General features: G+C 41.5%; 2 protein-coding genes across 3 annotated transcripts; both read right to left on the bottom strand.

Annotated features, from left to right (window-relative positions):
* Positions 1-887: 887 nt before the first annotated feature.
* On the bottom strand, positions 888-10781 carry vapal (VAMP (vesicle-associated membrane protein)-associated protein A, like). 2 transcript variants are annotated; one of them, XM_060058654.1, is made up of 7 exons: positions 10595-10781; positions 5964-6116; positions 4185-4288; positions 3218-3298; positions 2484-2693; positions 1860-2051; positions 888-1623 (listed from the first exon to the last, which is right to left on the bottom strand). In XM_060058654.1, the coding sequence occupies exons 1-7, from the start codon at positions 10650-10652 to the stop codon at positions 1459-1461; spliced, it is 963 nt and encodes a 320-aa protein (XP_059914637.1). In that variant the 5' UTR covers positions 10653-10781; the 3' UTR covers positions 888-1458. The 2 variants fall into 2 exon arrangements, with proteins under 2 accessions (XP_059914637.1, XP_059914639.1); XM_060058656.1 differs by lacking the exon at positions 2484-2693 and having other exon boundaries at positions 10595-10774.
* Positions 10782-11143: 362 nt separating this feature from the next.
* On the bottom strand, positions 11144-16590 carry rab31 (RAB31, member RAS oncogene family). The gene is made up of 7 exons (XM_060058658.1): positions 16396-16590; positions 15669-15748; positions 14916-14997; positions 14496-14567; positions 13952-14058; positions 13042-13151; positions 11144-12627 (listed from the first exon to the last, which is right to left on the bottom strand). The coding sequence occupies exons 1-7, from the start codon at positions 16429-16431 to the stop codon at positions 12530-12532; spliced, it is 585 nt and encodes a 194-aa protein (XP_059914641.1). The 5' UTR covers positions 16432-16590; the 3' UTR covers positions 11144-12529.
* Between the last annotated feature and the right edge of the window lie 25 nt (positions 16591-16615).

The raw sequence follows: 16615 nt of genomic DNA on the forward strand, positions 1-16615 counted from the left end.
GGACGTCTGTTCACCTTTTTTGTACAATTGGTGTATTTTTATTGCAATTCTTACACAAGTCTGAATGAATGAATATTCTGTTCATTAGGTTTTCATCAGTGTATTATAACATGAAAATAAGAATCTTCCTTGTTACCTTCAAATCAGCCCTATGCCCACTATGCTTCAGCTCCATGTTTCTACAATAGCCTAGAATAGACCCACAGCTCTGGAGGATGCGATTTAATTAACAAGCATAATCGCTATTCCCTTGTAAACCAAAAGCAATAGACAAGTCTAGCAAAGAAACTTAATTCAACTACTGGTAACTTACCTTAGGACAATGTCATGTTCTTTTTAATTCACCCGGTACCTTGCTTATCGTGGCTTCTCCTACGTCGTCTGCAAGGGAGGAACTCAGTTGGGTGCCATCTGCAACCTCCCCGCTAGATGGCACTAAACCCTATACACCAAATCTTTAAAAAGCAAAGCATAATTTGCATTCATGTCATTTTAGTGCTTGATCGTAGCTTTCCAAAGCCAATGTAAGGTTTTAATATCAAGATTTAACGTGTGATAGTACCGGTTCATAGGAGACAGGAAAAGACCGCCATCAAAACCACTTTTTTTCATTTTTTATTTCTTCAATGCGTAATACCATAGGACAGAGTTGTAAGAATGGAGAGCTTATATCTCAGTCAACATTTGCCTCATAAGGAATATATGATTTATATTAAGAAAAAAAGAAATAATATATAAAGTTTGCATTCGTGTTGTTAGGGATAGGAAAGGAGAGAAATGTACAAGGAAGGAGGCACCTATACCCCCAGCTGGATTCAAACATTCCGAAAGAAGTAGAAATTACAAAATGAACAAACTGAATTTGACTTCAGAGGCAATCCAGCAACGAGTGGCAAGGTCTTTTATTTTGATGGAAGTTCTGTTTTTCGTAAAACAAATTAAAATAACATTTACAAGACAGCTACCATTTCATTCAATTCCTATTAAAACGGAGAGACAGAGAGAGATAAAGTGAGCGAGAGAACCGATCTTTCTTTCTTTTATTCAACTGCATCTGGCCCAAGGTCACTCTAGGTGCATCTCCACCGTCCTCCATATTGATAGTGTACAACTTTATTTAAACACCCTCTAGATTTCCTGTACATCCAGCCATTAAATAAAACAGGGAACAGAAGGGGACAACCTCAGTTTCACTTTTTTTTTTCCGGATTGTGTGTGTACTAACCGTGTGTGAGGAATTGTAAAAAAAAAGGCCACACCCCTGGAACGATGCTGTACAGACGTGTACACTTGGCGACCACACAACCAATGATATGGCAAAGTCAACAGAAAAGACTTTCCCCGGCCATTAATGATTACGGAGCCGGGGGCGGTTGGAGGAGGGGAGGGCCGGAGGAGGGGAGGGCCGGGGGAGGGGGGGGGGGGGCAGGGGGATACGGCTGGCATGCATCTCCCAGTCTACAAGATGAACTTCCCTAGGAAGAAACCGATGAAGATGGCCGCTATCACAACGAGGATGGAGGGCAGGGAGGTGGTGCTGCTGCTTTCTCGGCCCAGGAGGGCGCTAGAGTTTGAGGTCATGTGGTCTGAGCGGGCTGCTTTCCTCATCCTGACGCCGTCGTCCTATAAAAACGGAGAAGACAACTCAATGGGACATTTACACACAAAGAGGAGAACAAAGATGTATACACACCAGAATGATAAATAATAAAAGGCCACCATTTATATTAGTTTGGCATCAAAGTGTTAGGATTAACGCCAACAATATACTTTAATATAAAGAACCCCCATTGGGAACACATTAGCAACCAGCGCTCTGGAGGCGTTTGCATGATGCCGTTCAGCTGCGGCCTCCCAACCTTGAGCTTCATGTTCTCCTCCGCCATCTTGCTCATCTCATTCTGCAGCCGCTTGCACTCGGTCATCACCCTCTTCATCTCCGGGTCGTCGGGGGCTCCTCCGCTGGGCTTGGCCACCGCCATGGAGGACAGGGGCCCGTCAGACTTGGCCGAGTTCAGCACCGGGGTCGCCTTGATGTCCTCCACGTCGTTCTGCTCGGGGGGGGGGGGGGGGGGGGAGATGAAGTCAGATTCAGCGCTGCCAGGGGCCCGAGTGGGGAAAGACAGATCCAGACAGTGTGGCAGAGAGGGGGGGGGGGGGGGGGGGAAATAGTGTCATGGGCAGCCTGGGCCAGCGAGTATGGCCTCGCCACATAAGAGAGCGCTGGGAGGAAATCTTCCTCCAAGACCTCTGTCTGATGTGGCTTTGTTTGCACGCCCAAACAACATGAGGGCATGGAGTACAAGAAAGCAAAAAAATCAGGCACAACAATAAAGCAGTCCCAAACTCCGCTTCTAGAAACCTAGATGGATCCATACACGGTCATAGGATAAACACTGTATTGGCGACTACCTGACTCTCACGTTCAAGTGTCAACCTACCCCTGACCTGCGTCTCAAAGCCTCCCTGACCATTAAACAGACCTTCTGCTGCATCAGCCTGACACTAGCTCCGTGGACAGGGGCAATCCTGGAGCCCCACCAGTAGTCGCCGCCGGGCAGCCCATAACGACTGCTGTAGAGTGCAGGGACGGCCAGCGGGCGCGGTTCGTCCTGCATGCTGGAGACCCTGGCCTGTCTGAACGCGGTAGCTAGCTCTGCTCCTGCTCCTCTGAAGAAGGCGTCTGTTCTCAACTGATCACAACATGATTAACGTCTGCGTGTCTCTCGCTACACAAAGGCCACTTTAGTGGTAGGAAATACTCTCCTATACACGTATGCAATTGAAAAAGTAAACTTAAAGTGCTTGACGAAAGTATCTGGTGTCATTTTACATTCTAAGTGAGGGTACCCATGTATCAAACCCCTAAAATCAAGGAGGCCTTAACCGACAGTTGAAGCTAGTGGGGGTCATGGCAATCCAGATTGGGAACCTACCTGCTAATATCCCAGTGTCTTATAAACTGTAAGGTATTATTTTCTACTGCCCTAAAATGGCATTGGGTAAAATGCCAAATAATGTAATGGTTATAATGAAAATCATAAAGCTAGCTTCTCTTATAATAAATAATTTGCTATAAGATGTTTGAGGTCCAGAGTTTAGACCTCTCAAGTGCGGGTGGGTTTGTAGTCGGGACCTTGAATTAAGTCTGTGTACACATGGACGTCATCCACTTCAATCTGTAGACTACTCCCTCCATATGAAGAGACTTGCTTACCACTTTATCGTTTTCAGAAGGAAGCTCAAAGACGCATCGCAGCTTGGAATCCATGAGATCATCGGGCTTCGCATCTTTCCACTGGTGGAGGAGGGAAACGGCAATGTTATTCATCAAGCCAAACTGCTAGCAGCTGGATTCTATCGCAGCACATGCTTGCAGAGAAACACACACTTGTGTGCTGCCTGCCTTCAATTTACATTCTACGCCACCTTGAATTTCTCTGTGGTTTTCTCACAATTAAGAAAGCCACTGCATCTCTGCACATTTTCAGCCGGCATATTTGCAAACACATGACAGGTACAAAAAAAGCTAAAAAAAACATAACTCCCGTCTATTAGAGGTAATGCAAAGACCATAACATCCTGGTTACAAAGTCATTATAACCACATACATCTCTAAGATGGCACCCACTGGGCGTAGCAAACTATTGGAAAATAGGACATGCATAATAATCAAAAAATCTGGCTTCCAAGGAATCACAAAAACCATCATCCTCATGAAGCACTTCCTGTTATTATTGATTTTATATTTAGCTTTCAAATCAAGTGATGCAAGCTATAGACAGAGAGCTACAGTCCAGAGCTTGTGCGCCTCAATGTAGACCTGAGTATTTGCTGACATCTGGTGGACAATAGCAGAACACAGTAATACGCGTTGACTACATCTACCTCAGTATCTCTACCACTACAGGAAGTGGTGAAAACAAAAGAAAAAAAGTGCATCCAGTGAATGTTTCAAGACAGACGAGGTTAAGATTAGTAGGTTTCGCATCAGCCATACCAAACGAGACAAGCGGAGAATGCAGTTTGACAACATTTTTGCAAAACATGAATACTTGATTTACTTTTGGAAACTGATTTAAAAGTCTAACCGCATTTGGAGACTCATTTAAAAGTGTAAGCTAAAAATTGACATTTCTTGTGCGGAAGATTATTTAAAGCAATAGTAAATAAAAGCCACTTACCAAAGCATCCATGTCGGTCACATTTGCTGGAGCAAAGATTGTTTGAACCATGAATTTATGTTTACTCTTCTCATTTGGGTCGTAATCAAAGGGCTGTAGCATAACTGTGAAGGAAACACAAACACAAATCTATTTAAACAGCCCATTTCACACAGGGACCTAATCAAAATCACACTTCTAATCAAAAGTACAAATCAACGTTAAATGTACAAGCAAAAATACCATCTGTCGTTTATGGTGCTTTTCATTCTACCTTGCTACAAACATGCTGTGTCGTTTCAGCTTTCATGACCGAATACCGAAAGAAAATATGAACTATAACCATTTAACTAAACCTGGAGCTCTTAAAAGGAGAACTATGCTATTGGGCGTGTAGATTGCGACGTCCAATCTCAATGACAAACTCCATTTTAGGAGCATAGGAATGTTGGTTATTGTTTTGGTAGTAATGTTGATGATGGGGAGAAATTGTAATGTTTAAATCTTCCACAGCGTTTCTCATGCGGGACATGGCATGTATGTACAAGACCTATTAAACACGCCTTTGTTTTCTTCTTATACAAATCAATCATTTGTTGGCCTTTTTAATGTACTGCATGTACTCCAACATTTTCTTTGGAGTGTTTACGTTTGCTGTAAATCCAATCAAAAGGCTCAAACTGCAGGACAGAGTCTACATGCTGGGCATCCTGAAAACAAAGGCCTTCCCAACCCTTTCTGTTCTACGGTCTGGTTCTCAGGGACCGGTTGCACAACAAAGAGGAGAATGGCTGATAACATGAATCATACCATATTATCATTTTTGTTTCTGCGAAGAAAGGCTGGTTTCCCTTTCCTAGATTCCTTCATTACATTAGATTTGTCTCACTGGATGGTTTTAGAACTTGACACAATCCAATCTTTGCCAAACCCATATTGGCTCTATATATTTAAATGTTCAAGGACAGCGATCATTATTTATCAATGTTCTACATTTATTGAAGACCACTCACACTTTGACAAAACTGACAGTTGTTTCCTTCTTAGCCATTCTGATCTTGCTTTTACATTTCTGGATCACGGTGTTACTGCATTACTCATCAAAATATATCATGTGATCTTCACTTGATCAACATACAGACTGTACCACGGTTCGTTCTTGATGTGGCAAGCTGTGGTTCTTTTAACTCACCAGACCCAACAGGGTGGGACCCATATCCGATGTGCTTTCACTGTAGACTCTATACAGATTCTCTACAAGCCCTCTGGAAGGACTAACCTGTATCCAGTGGTGCATACATATTAAAAATACAGGTGTGTATATCGGTGTTGGTCGATTCTTTATGAAAAGCGAAAGGGGGCACGTGTTTGCTTCAAACTACCGTAAGGGAATATTTTTTTTAAAATAGCTAGCGTTACAAACAGGGGTTGAGCTTAAGAATTTTGGGCACTAGCAAGTCACGTTGTGAGGTTTTAGGTGGACTATTGATTGATTATCAGCAAGGTTGCATTTCTGCATAATAGACGCACTTAAAAATGACTTACAGCACCTGATCCTCACCCACTGATTTCCAGCCTACAAAAATGCAATAATTGAGGGGGTATACCCTCATTATGTTATCAAACAATTTATTTAAAAAGGCAATGCCAAGACATTCAAAGCCATTAGAAGTTACTTTATTCTAGGCCTGAAGTAAAAGTAAGACACAGGGAAAACCAGCAGAAATGTTTCTCTTTTGCACCATTCATCCAACAGATGTCCAAGCTGCGAGGTTATAGGGATGAGGGGCCACTACTCACCGGAGATGGTGACGGTGGCTCCGGGTTCGATGACTCCGCTGTTCGGCCGTACACAGTACCGACGCGGCGCAGTCGTCTTCACTTTGAAACATACTCTTCTGTCTGAGGGGTTTTTCAATTTGAGGTTTGTGGTGACGACATCTGTGAAGGGACCTGCAGGAAAGAGGATCGCAGAAGAAAAGTTTAATTAATAATACATGGACCGTGTGCACGTAACGAGCCAGTGCTAGAGAAAATGGAATCCATTTCACAGCATACACAGTTCAGATTCACCTTCACAAAAAAGGATGGCAAATAAAAATGGATACTATGCGCCAATACCGACCACTGGATACCAATAGTAATGTTAACGGTGAGCCTTACTTCTCAACAATTGGACAACAAATAACTTAAATGTCTACACATCGTTGAAAAGGAGTTGGAGAATTACATTTTCCAGATAATGTCGAAGGAAAGTGTTGCATATAGCCTTTATGTCGTTTAACTTAAGATTCTTAAAAGGGACATATTAATTTGTTGGGTACTACAAACAGTACCTGGACGTGTCTGGCTAGTTTTACTGTAAATGAAGGACTGAATTTACCATACATGATACATGATATGCCTGGCTCCTACTATTAAATCACTTCCCTAAAACACGTTTTAGCTTGAGAATGGGTCCCATTACGGAACAAGATGGTGGGCTTTTCTTTTGCAGTTAAACGGGATAACACAGTAGAATTGAATTTTCCGTCTTCTCATTAAATAATTCTGAATTTGAATAATTTTTTAACATTAAAAACCTGCAGAACAACGTGCTAGAATCGAATGACATGACAACTTGACACCCTACGCTGTGTTAACTTGAGATGTTTCCTCCAGCTAAGTTAGACAAGCAGCAAGCCCAAATCAAGATTTCATTTCTTATTCTGTGCCCATAATAATAAAGATGTCTACTCTAATGCCCACTTTGGAAATGAAGGGCTGCCTGGACCGGCACAAATATTGTAAGACTTTAAGCCTTCTCCATCTTGTGACAGGGTCTGCTTCACATTAGGCCCTGACCTGAACTAGTGACTGACAAGCCCAGCTATAATGGGCCTGCTTCGATGGACCATGGCCTGTCCAAAACATTGAATCATAAGCCACCCGAAACTCAATCACAACAATTAGCCCAGGAGCTTCAAAATAAGCTGCAAGTTAGCCAAGGATACATGACCCGTGATCAAGGACATGGAACATTAGGTAATAATATATTGTGTACCGTCATGTTTAATTCAGTCTGATCAACATTGTCCTCTTGAAGGGAAAAACAACAAATATTCTTATGTTGATGATACAAGTGACGAACTAAAATACCATTTGCCTGCATTTAGTGTTTATATCGGTACTAATGCAAAGCCATTAGGGAATGAGAATGGACTCCAACAGATGTTTGAGTCAGAGGTTTGAGGTGTATTATGTAGTACGCACCAGACCACGACATCAGTAGTAACACTTAGTTGTGCTGGATAGAACAAGTTCGGATTTTACTTAATATATTAAATTATGCTCCGTTTATACATTATTACATTTTCAAAAAAAGATTCATTTTAGACCTCATCTTATTATACAAATATGTTGGACCAGGGAAACTTGATTTCTGATCATTGAAAGCCGCCTCTAACTCAATAAACCGACGAGGTAGTGGTAGCCAAAATACTTCAAAACACACTGGATGGAATCAGCATGCCCTATTTGCTCTACGTACACTCATCTACTGTTGAGAAACAATAAACAGTTCATAAATAAAAATGTTCACCTAACCAACCATTTGTCATTTTTCTCCCATGCGTGTGGGAGTATCACCGAATAATGACTCACGCAACAATGAATAGGCATGTCGTATTTGTGTCCATCCATATTTTACCCTCATTTCGTTAACATATTTGTTCGCTTGCGCAGGGGAAGGTTAGGACCTGTATGCTCAAATACGGAGCGAACAAGGGCCATTCTCCACACCCTATGCTCCGAGATAAGACGCAATGCATGACCAGCTCAGAAACGACCCACCCAGTGAAGGCCAACATGTACAGTTTAAGGACTGGAAAGGAGTTCTGCTTGCAGCAACATAGGTGCGCAACGAAGAGGTATTCACACGCAAACCAAGCCAATGACAGCTCTGGTGTGGTACCTGGGTTTGTTCACTTTGACTAAACTGACCAAGTGAAAGCAATAGCTACAATTCCTTGGATGGAGATGGAGGGTTACATGAAGGTTGAATACGAGTGATTAGGGCAATTGAAAACTAGACCCTGCCAATCAATTAAGATGTAATACTGTAAAGATCCAGACATGGAAATTAGCTCATTGATTCCGTGTGCTTCGCAAATACAATTAAGCAGGTCTCCAGTCTGTTCACATCAACAAATGATCCCTCAAAACCAAGCCATGGCCTTACGGTTAAAGATTATAATATCAGTGTAAAGGCCTACCAAGAGGACTCGTATGAAGCTTAAAAAAGACAAAGCCTCTGAACACCGTGCCGAGACGCCCACATAGTGACGTGCACACGTGTATTCACTGCAAGGTGCAACCTTTCCTCAAGCCGCACTACCTCGTCCCTCTCATCTCTGCCGAGTTAAGGTCCCCCGGGCAAGTGGGACACTAAAAATAACAAGCAGGGAAAGGAAGGCTGCCCCCTCCAGCTTGCTGGAGGAATCCCAGCAGAACCTCTAAAGCAGGGCAGCTCCAAGATATACAGACAAATTTAGCTCAATCTCTGGAACCCAAGATGAGCTGTGGCCAACCATCCTCTTGCCCATATCGTCTTGCCTCAGGGACAACCTGTCAGAAGTTATTGACTCCTTGTCTTTGAATAAAACGTCAACAATTCTGTCATCTTGGACTAGCAATTGTCATCATTTGACATAGCTTCAGATTCTTAGAACAAGCCGCTAGTACAAATGGGGTAGCAACTATTTTGTTTAGGACAACATTTTCTACAAACTCTAAACTCACTAAAGTCACTTATTGCAAGTGGTGACCTGACCAGCTGATTGATGATTTGGCAGAAGAAACCGCATGTTCAATTTGCCTGGACTTCTCCATGGTCATGTGTCATGACCATGGAGTCATGACCATGTGTCACACTATTGCAGGTAAAGGTTAAATGCATTGAAAGGAAAGGTAACGTAAACCATGTGACAATCATTACATAGAGACTTCTATATTGACATGTCTCTAATGAAAAATAAGGAGGTTCAAGATAAGATAACAAACCAACGGCTTTTTGAGCCGTTATATCAACGAGTGACAAAACGCAAGATCCTCTGAAGGATTCTTACTCCCATTTATTGGACAGCACTTTGTTTATTACCTTCACCTCCTTCATCTCACCTCCACCTTCATCATCCAAATATTTACAATCGAGTGAACTGATTCATTGCTGATACAAAAGCACTTCACAGAGGTTGTATAGATAACACTGTGGGTCAATTTGGCCAGCTCAATTCAACGGAATTCAGTGACAGAAATCGGAAATTGTGTGACAGACGAAATAACGCAGGGTCATTTGTACTCAATTACTTTCTTTATGGTTCGCGATTCCAACATTAAACATAGCAACATGAATGGCACTATATAGTACTGCTGGTCATAATCGAACTGACATATGTCCATTTGTTCACAATGTCCATTGGATGGAGTTAGCTTAAGGGCTAGTCAACTATTCATGACTGGCAATGGACACGTAACAAGTGGAGTAAGGCAGTACCAGAGGAGCAATAACTTAACTTGGTTCTCACGACACATCGACTGTCTTTTCTCTGTAACTGCACTACATGTAAATAGAACAAAAAAGGCTAGGTAGTGTAAATATTAACTTTAATTCTGGTTAAAGAGAGACGGCTGGTAAACGTTAGCTAGCTAGCTAAACATTAGCTCCCACTGACATATCATAGGTTAAACAACCACACTAATTCATAATTTATCATTCATAATGATTTGATGTGGCTGGCTCTGAAAACGTGATATGAACTCATTTGTTATACAAGTTAACCCCTCGTAAATGTCCAGGTTAAATTAAATAATGATCACGGGGAAGCTAAGTTTGCAGTACAATTGTGGCCAACACTTGTAAGCAGTGTACTGCTCCGAGGCTTCATTTCAATAGCTTAAAGTTCCTCTTCACTCGTTTAATGGCAATCAAACGAGTGACTCATTAATAAGACACTGCTTTTTCAGGAGAAAAGCCTAAATCCAATTGAGGTATCAAATTGATCGTGCTAACAGGCTGTGCTACCAAGACTGGGGTGAGATGGTATTCGTGCCCCAGTATGTGCTTTTATAAAGGAATGGAAGATATATCTGCCAACGTCTCTTCTTGTTTTAAATTCATGGGCGTCACAAATCATTGCCGCTCATCATCCCTCTGGATGTGACTGTCAAGCCTGCGAGAGGAGCGTATGTCCAGGTGTCCACGTCACTACAGCTCGAGGATCCATACGGGCCCGCTTCCTCCTCTGCTAGCTTAAAATGGCGCTGAACGCTAGCTAAGGTTAGCCAGGCAGCTAGGAAACTCAGCGAAGGGAGTGTTAAATCATTATACCATGGTAACGCTCCAACTGTACTACCAACGACATGCTATTAGACCGACGAGCACACGTACATACCTTTAAATTTCAGGTCGGCAGGGGGGTCAAGAATGAGAACTTGCTCCAACTTTGACATTTTAGCTTGGGGATGCACTTAAATGCGATATCGGGGAGCCACTGACAAGTGGAAATCCTAGATCCCTTGCCACTACTGAGTCAAATGCTGACTGAGCTCTGCGAACGAGCATGTGGGTCCAAATACTTGAGCGCGCGCGTGCGCGACCTAGTTGCGCGTTCGCTGTGTTGGCGACGCCGCCAACTGCTGTAATGAGTTGTCGTTTGGTGTGCATAAAATAAGATCATCCAGGGTCTATATTAGTTGTTCAGATTTAATAAAAAATAATATTCTTACAGCTGTATGGATCTGTGATGCAAAAGGTAGCCAAAACATTCAACACTAGAATGCTTCTCTAAGACTATTCTGCATGAAAAGTAGAAACGCAAAGAGGTGTTATTTTCTGCGCGCTGTCTACTGTTGAGTGTTGAGTATTGAGTGTAATTCCGTGATGACGTGAAATTAGTAAAAACTGATAGCCGGAACTGTAAGAGGATAACCATAGCCAGAAATATTATTTACATTTTATTACACAGATTAAAGTACATTTTTCAATCTGGTCTTCTGAGAATACAAGATAACATGGTGACATACTGAATGGCTTAAATTGTACCTTCAGGGCGGATTTGTGTTTTACTCTGTAAATGCTGAAATACATGCATCCTTTAGTATTATGCGCTGCTATCCCCAGTAAACAACATGTCATTAGTAAGGGCACTTGTGTGGAATTAACTTTAACACTCTGGCAAATAGAAGTTAGGAAGGAAGTTAGTCGCATTAGATCTTTCTGTAATATTAAGGTAGGTATCATGATAAAGTCTACCACAGATTGGAATCGCCATTGAAAATTGGGAGAGTAAGCATTTTAGTATATTTGTAAAGATCCATCCAAAAAAAGATACATAACCCGACCCTAATTCTAAAATGTTTTATCTGTTGAAAAAGTGCTGTTATAAAGTCTTCCAATAATAAGGCACTGATAATTAAGTTTCATGCATTGACACTATGCATAAGAATGAATCACTTTTGTGCAATAACCCCAATGCCTCTGTTGTGACCATACCAGGGTACAGTTCCACAAGAGGATTTTCACTGTATAAAAAAATCAATGTTTTTGAGATGGATGACGTGATGAACACATGACCAATTGGAATGGAAAGCGGTTAGGGATTTGTATGCTAGCCATATTCCGCTAAATGTCAATAATTAGATGCATTAATAGCTCCAATAAATCCAACCAAATCACCCAATAATTGAGTGACACAGTGCAAGGTCAATCAATGAAAAATGTATACAATGGACATTCCAACCATTTAAAATGTGGTCTTCTGCTTAAAGTACCTTATTTAGCATTTAAAGTTATGTTTTGGAATAACAATTATACTAAATGAGATATGTTCAATACTACAGCAACCACAATTAACCAGATAAACCAGTACATTTACAACAATCCTACAGCTATGCATGCAAGCTAACGGAATGTTAAATGCTTATGGCAAGACAAAAATACAGCAGTGTGGTCATTTAAAAACATCCTGTTATAGTTCATATATGAAACCACCGGAGGGAGACAAACAACTGAATGTGAATCAATTGAATGTGAATCAATACTCTTGTCACACAGACACACAAAAACGCAGACACACGCACACACAAAAATACCCAGCAATCAGCGTGATACCTTGGTTCTCTGCAAGGCCAGACAGTTGGTGTCCACTGCTCCCTTCTCCTGGAAGCAAGGAATGTGTGTGTTGCTGCCTGCATGCATAGCGGATGGAGCGGTGGGGGGGGGATGTATTCGTGGAGATGGTGAAGGGTTCGAGGGCCGGAGGGGTTAGGACACTTCACCATCTCCACGAATACATCCCCCCAACGCTCCACTAGGAGGTGCTGATAGTCTAGCAGCACCTCCTAGTGGACGGCTGGGGTTGTTGGGTGAGCTTGAAAGACTCGTTGCTCTCCACATCTGGGTTTTGCAGGGGTGGGATCTGCTTGCCTGAAAATATGGGAAAGGCCCTTGATTAGGTCATGGGCGCCATACAACACGTGTGACGTCGCAGAGTAGGCTTTAAGTGCACAATTGAGTTTGGAAGTAAATGAGGACCAATGTGGTAATCGAAACACAGAGGAATGCAGAATTAGTCTAAAATAGAATAATAATAATAATAATAATAATAATAATAAATTGGATGTATATAGCGCTTTTGTTGCACTCAAAGTGCTTCGCAGAGGACAATACAACAAATAAATTAATAAACAGAAAGAAATGCAAAGTTGATGGGGGGGGTTCTAGGAGTAGGTAGAGGAGAAGAGATGGGTCTTGGGATGGGACTGGAAGATGGTGAGGGACTCCGAATCGATGTTAATAGAATAGAATAGAATAGAATAGAATAGAATGCAGGAAACCTACTGATCTTCTGGAAGAGTTCCTCAACGTTGACAGCGTTTCTAGCACTAGTCTCAATGAAAATTGCCGCAATGGATTCTGCAAACTCCTTTGCTTCCTTCATCGGCACTTCCCTGTACAGCAGCGAGAGAGAGAGAGAGAGAGAGAGAGAGAGAGAGAGAGAGAGAGAGAGAGAGAGAGAGAGTACACAGAAAGAGGAAACAGTGAGAGTAAATACATTTCTGTTGTGCAGAATTTCCCCAGTGAGGAACAGGCTAGGTTTAGTTTGTCTCCCCTCCTGCCCAACTCAGGTTCTGATTGGAGGTTAACTTAGCTCTGCCAGGAAGCTGTTGCAATAGGTCTCAATACAGTTTTTTGATAAACACATTACGGTTAAAGCTGCAATCACAAATAATTGTGTTGATTAAGTGGGGTTTGATTGAGACCCATGAGACCTGATCCAAACTCAGTTTACCGGAAATCATGTGGAGCAAGCAAAAGATAGTTCATAGATTTTGCATTGCAATAGAAAAACCACTGAGATCTAGAGGGGTGGAAGCTCAAATAGAGATGTGACCCTAGATAACCAGGAAACAACTCACAATATGTGTGTGGGGGATTTGACCAATGTGCGTCTGTGTCTACTGGAGAAAAACAAAACATTGGTAATTCTGACCCTGAGGGCTATCAAAGCTAATTAGATATAGATGTGGGCAGATGGCCAGCTTAGAAGTTAACGCATTCAATGACAATGGCACCTGTGCTGGATGGTACAGAATGTAACTAAAAAGTGGTGCTACAGAAAAAGACTGAAGACTGCAGAGTAAAGCAGAAATGCTTCTTCGAAGTCCAAAATAGACCTAGGAACCAACACACCTCAACCAAACAAGTGGTCGTGGATCCCAGTTTAAAGCAATGAGAAAAAAGATCCCACCTGATGTCTCCAAGGTCGTTTTTGTTCCCGGCTATGGCGACAACAATATCCTCCGGTCCATGTTCCTTCAGCTCCTTCACCCACTTCTTCAGGGTCTGGAAGGAGTCCTTGGAAGTGGAGGAAATTAGCAAATGAGGGGAGACCTTAAAGGTGTCATATTATACCGCCGATTGCCACCGATTTTCAACACAGCTTGTAATGACTAATCACACTTAAACCTGGTGGTATAATATGATGGATTTGAGCATGGAGATTTGAGCATGTTAATTTGTTCAGATCTGAGATATTAGGACGCATTATCCAAACACTGATTGATTGTGATTATGTTACGCTTATAATTGCAAAATACGCGTTCACTTTTCGTTGTTTACGTTCATTACGGATGGATCGTAGCCAACTGAAGACATCGTAGAGAGTGGACCTTCCTGGGTGTTTTGTAATAAGGATCACTACGTCGCTGTACCAGTTTAGTTATCTCCAAAACTCTGTTCAGGGTGACCACTTCCGTGTCGGTTTGAGATAAGGATCGTAACGTTGCTCTTACCAGTTTAGTAATGTCATAGACGACGACTGCAGCGGCCGAACCACGGTAGTACATAGGAGCTAGCGAGTGGAACTAAGAAAAGAAACATCATATTATTTAAGAGAAAGATATCAAGCAATATAGCAAGTATTTGTGTACACATTAGAACTTTAATTCAATCTCCTGCATTTCAACAATGAATTATCAAAGTAACCTAGCCCCTAGATAAATGATCATACTTTAAACAGCATTCTGCCTAGTCATGAATCCACGATCTAAAGACAATTTATACAAGGACAGTGAAAATGTATTCTGTAATATATGCTATATAAGTATGCTAACAATGTACGAATACGTAAATAATCTGAAATAATTGAGAACTTAAACTCATGTCTTGTTTACAAATGAGTTGATGTGTTGTTATTGTTATGAAGAACACACCCTTTCCTGTCCAGCAGTGTCCCAGATCAGGTATTTGTGGAGTTCCTGCCCAAACGGCACTGTCTTGGTGAGAAACGACGCACTGTGAAACATAAAGAATAATTATCTGATAATTATGCATTGAAAGTGTGCCTTAATATATATTATTCTAGTTTCTCCATCCTGCATTCTTAGATGAATTGTAAACATGATTTTACTTAATGTTAAACCAGATTTTGTATTGAGTATTGACTACTTTTTCCGAGGGAACTTATTTTTAACTAACCTACAGATATAACCTGCTTCACCATTTTTCGGAAACAATAGAACATATGATAGTAGAACATAACACAATAACATTCTCTCTCTCACTCAGATATTATGCCTCTACCTATGCCTAAAATAATTATCATTAGAGAATACCCCCTAATGATATAAGGTCCTACAGTCAGAACCTCTCAGAAAAGCATGGAGAAGCATGTAGAATATAAATAATAAATATGAATCTTTGTTTTCTCAATTATGGTCTATGGATAGTTCCATGCAGAATAAGCAGGGTAGTATGTATACAATAAATGCATAAGGAAAGATGAAGTCCTTTATGTATGCATGCCTGACCATGTTCTGTATACGATTCAGGCTGACGATATAGGATGGCCGATGGTCCATAATTTGACCATATGAGGCATATCTGCGGCGTAAATTGATTGATAGCCTACACATGACTAATACCCGAGGGACACCCGAGTAATAATGTTAGTATCGTTGTCTTACCCGATCGTTGGACTTATGTTGTGGTCAAAATGGTCTTGCACGAAACGGCATACAATACTTGACTTTCCAACTCCTGTGTCCTAAAAAATAACGAAAACGTTGCAAAAGTGAAAACGTGATTTATTGGTCGTTACACTTTTGTCGTAGGTTTTTGGATATAGGCTATGAGGCACATAAAATAGTTTTGGTGTAGTACTTCTTAATTTCGCCTTGTATCATCTTATTTTTAGCACCGTTGTGGGTGACGTTAGGCTCCTTGCCACAAAGCACACTTAAAAACCACGAATTTGCAAACACAGCAAGAACCAAACGATCTTCTTGTTGCAACTAGCCGGATGATGACGTCATGGTGGAAAACGAAAACTCTTACAAAAATGCAAAGAGAGACAGTCATCAAGAGACGAGTCCAGTTGATTAAAAACATAAGTAAAGCTAGTCCAAACCAACCTAACAGATGTTTAAGAGGGACATATTAGCCTCTTCAAATGACCGATAGACCCGATATAGCCTTCGTGGGCGAACCATCATCAGAGATCAGATATGTTTTCCTAACTTTTAAAAAATACGGAAATGAACGAAAAACCAACATTCGGACAGATTCGAAAAATTTCACCACATCAATCGAAAGTAATACGTCGATTGATGTTTCAACGTTATGCTGCTATAGAGAAGCGGTAGGCGCACAGAAAAAGAGTTTGCAAACTTATCTTCAAACATGAAAACTTACCCCCAAAAGACAGACCTTGAGCTCCCTTATCGCCATGTTAAAGCAATTAGATCATATCACTGAAGATGTGCCTAATGCCTTTGTCCAGCCATGATTTTCTTTTCTTGGATAACAAAAAAGGATCCCAGCCCCTAGACAAGAGTGACCATCTTTAACATAATGGAATATAACGGAACTCAGCCGGAGCAGGGGCAGTCTCACGGTCACGTGGTTCTACGCT

The sequence above is a fragment of the Gadus macrocephalus genome, chromosome 8, assembly GCF_031168955.1.
Source record: "Gadus macrocephalus chromosome 8, ASM3116895v1".
NCBI classification, from domain to species: domain Eukaryota; kingdom Metazoa; phylum Chordata; class Actinopteri; order Gadiformes; family Gadidae; genus Gadus; species Gadus macrocephalus.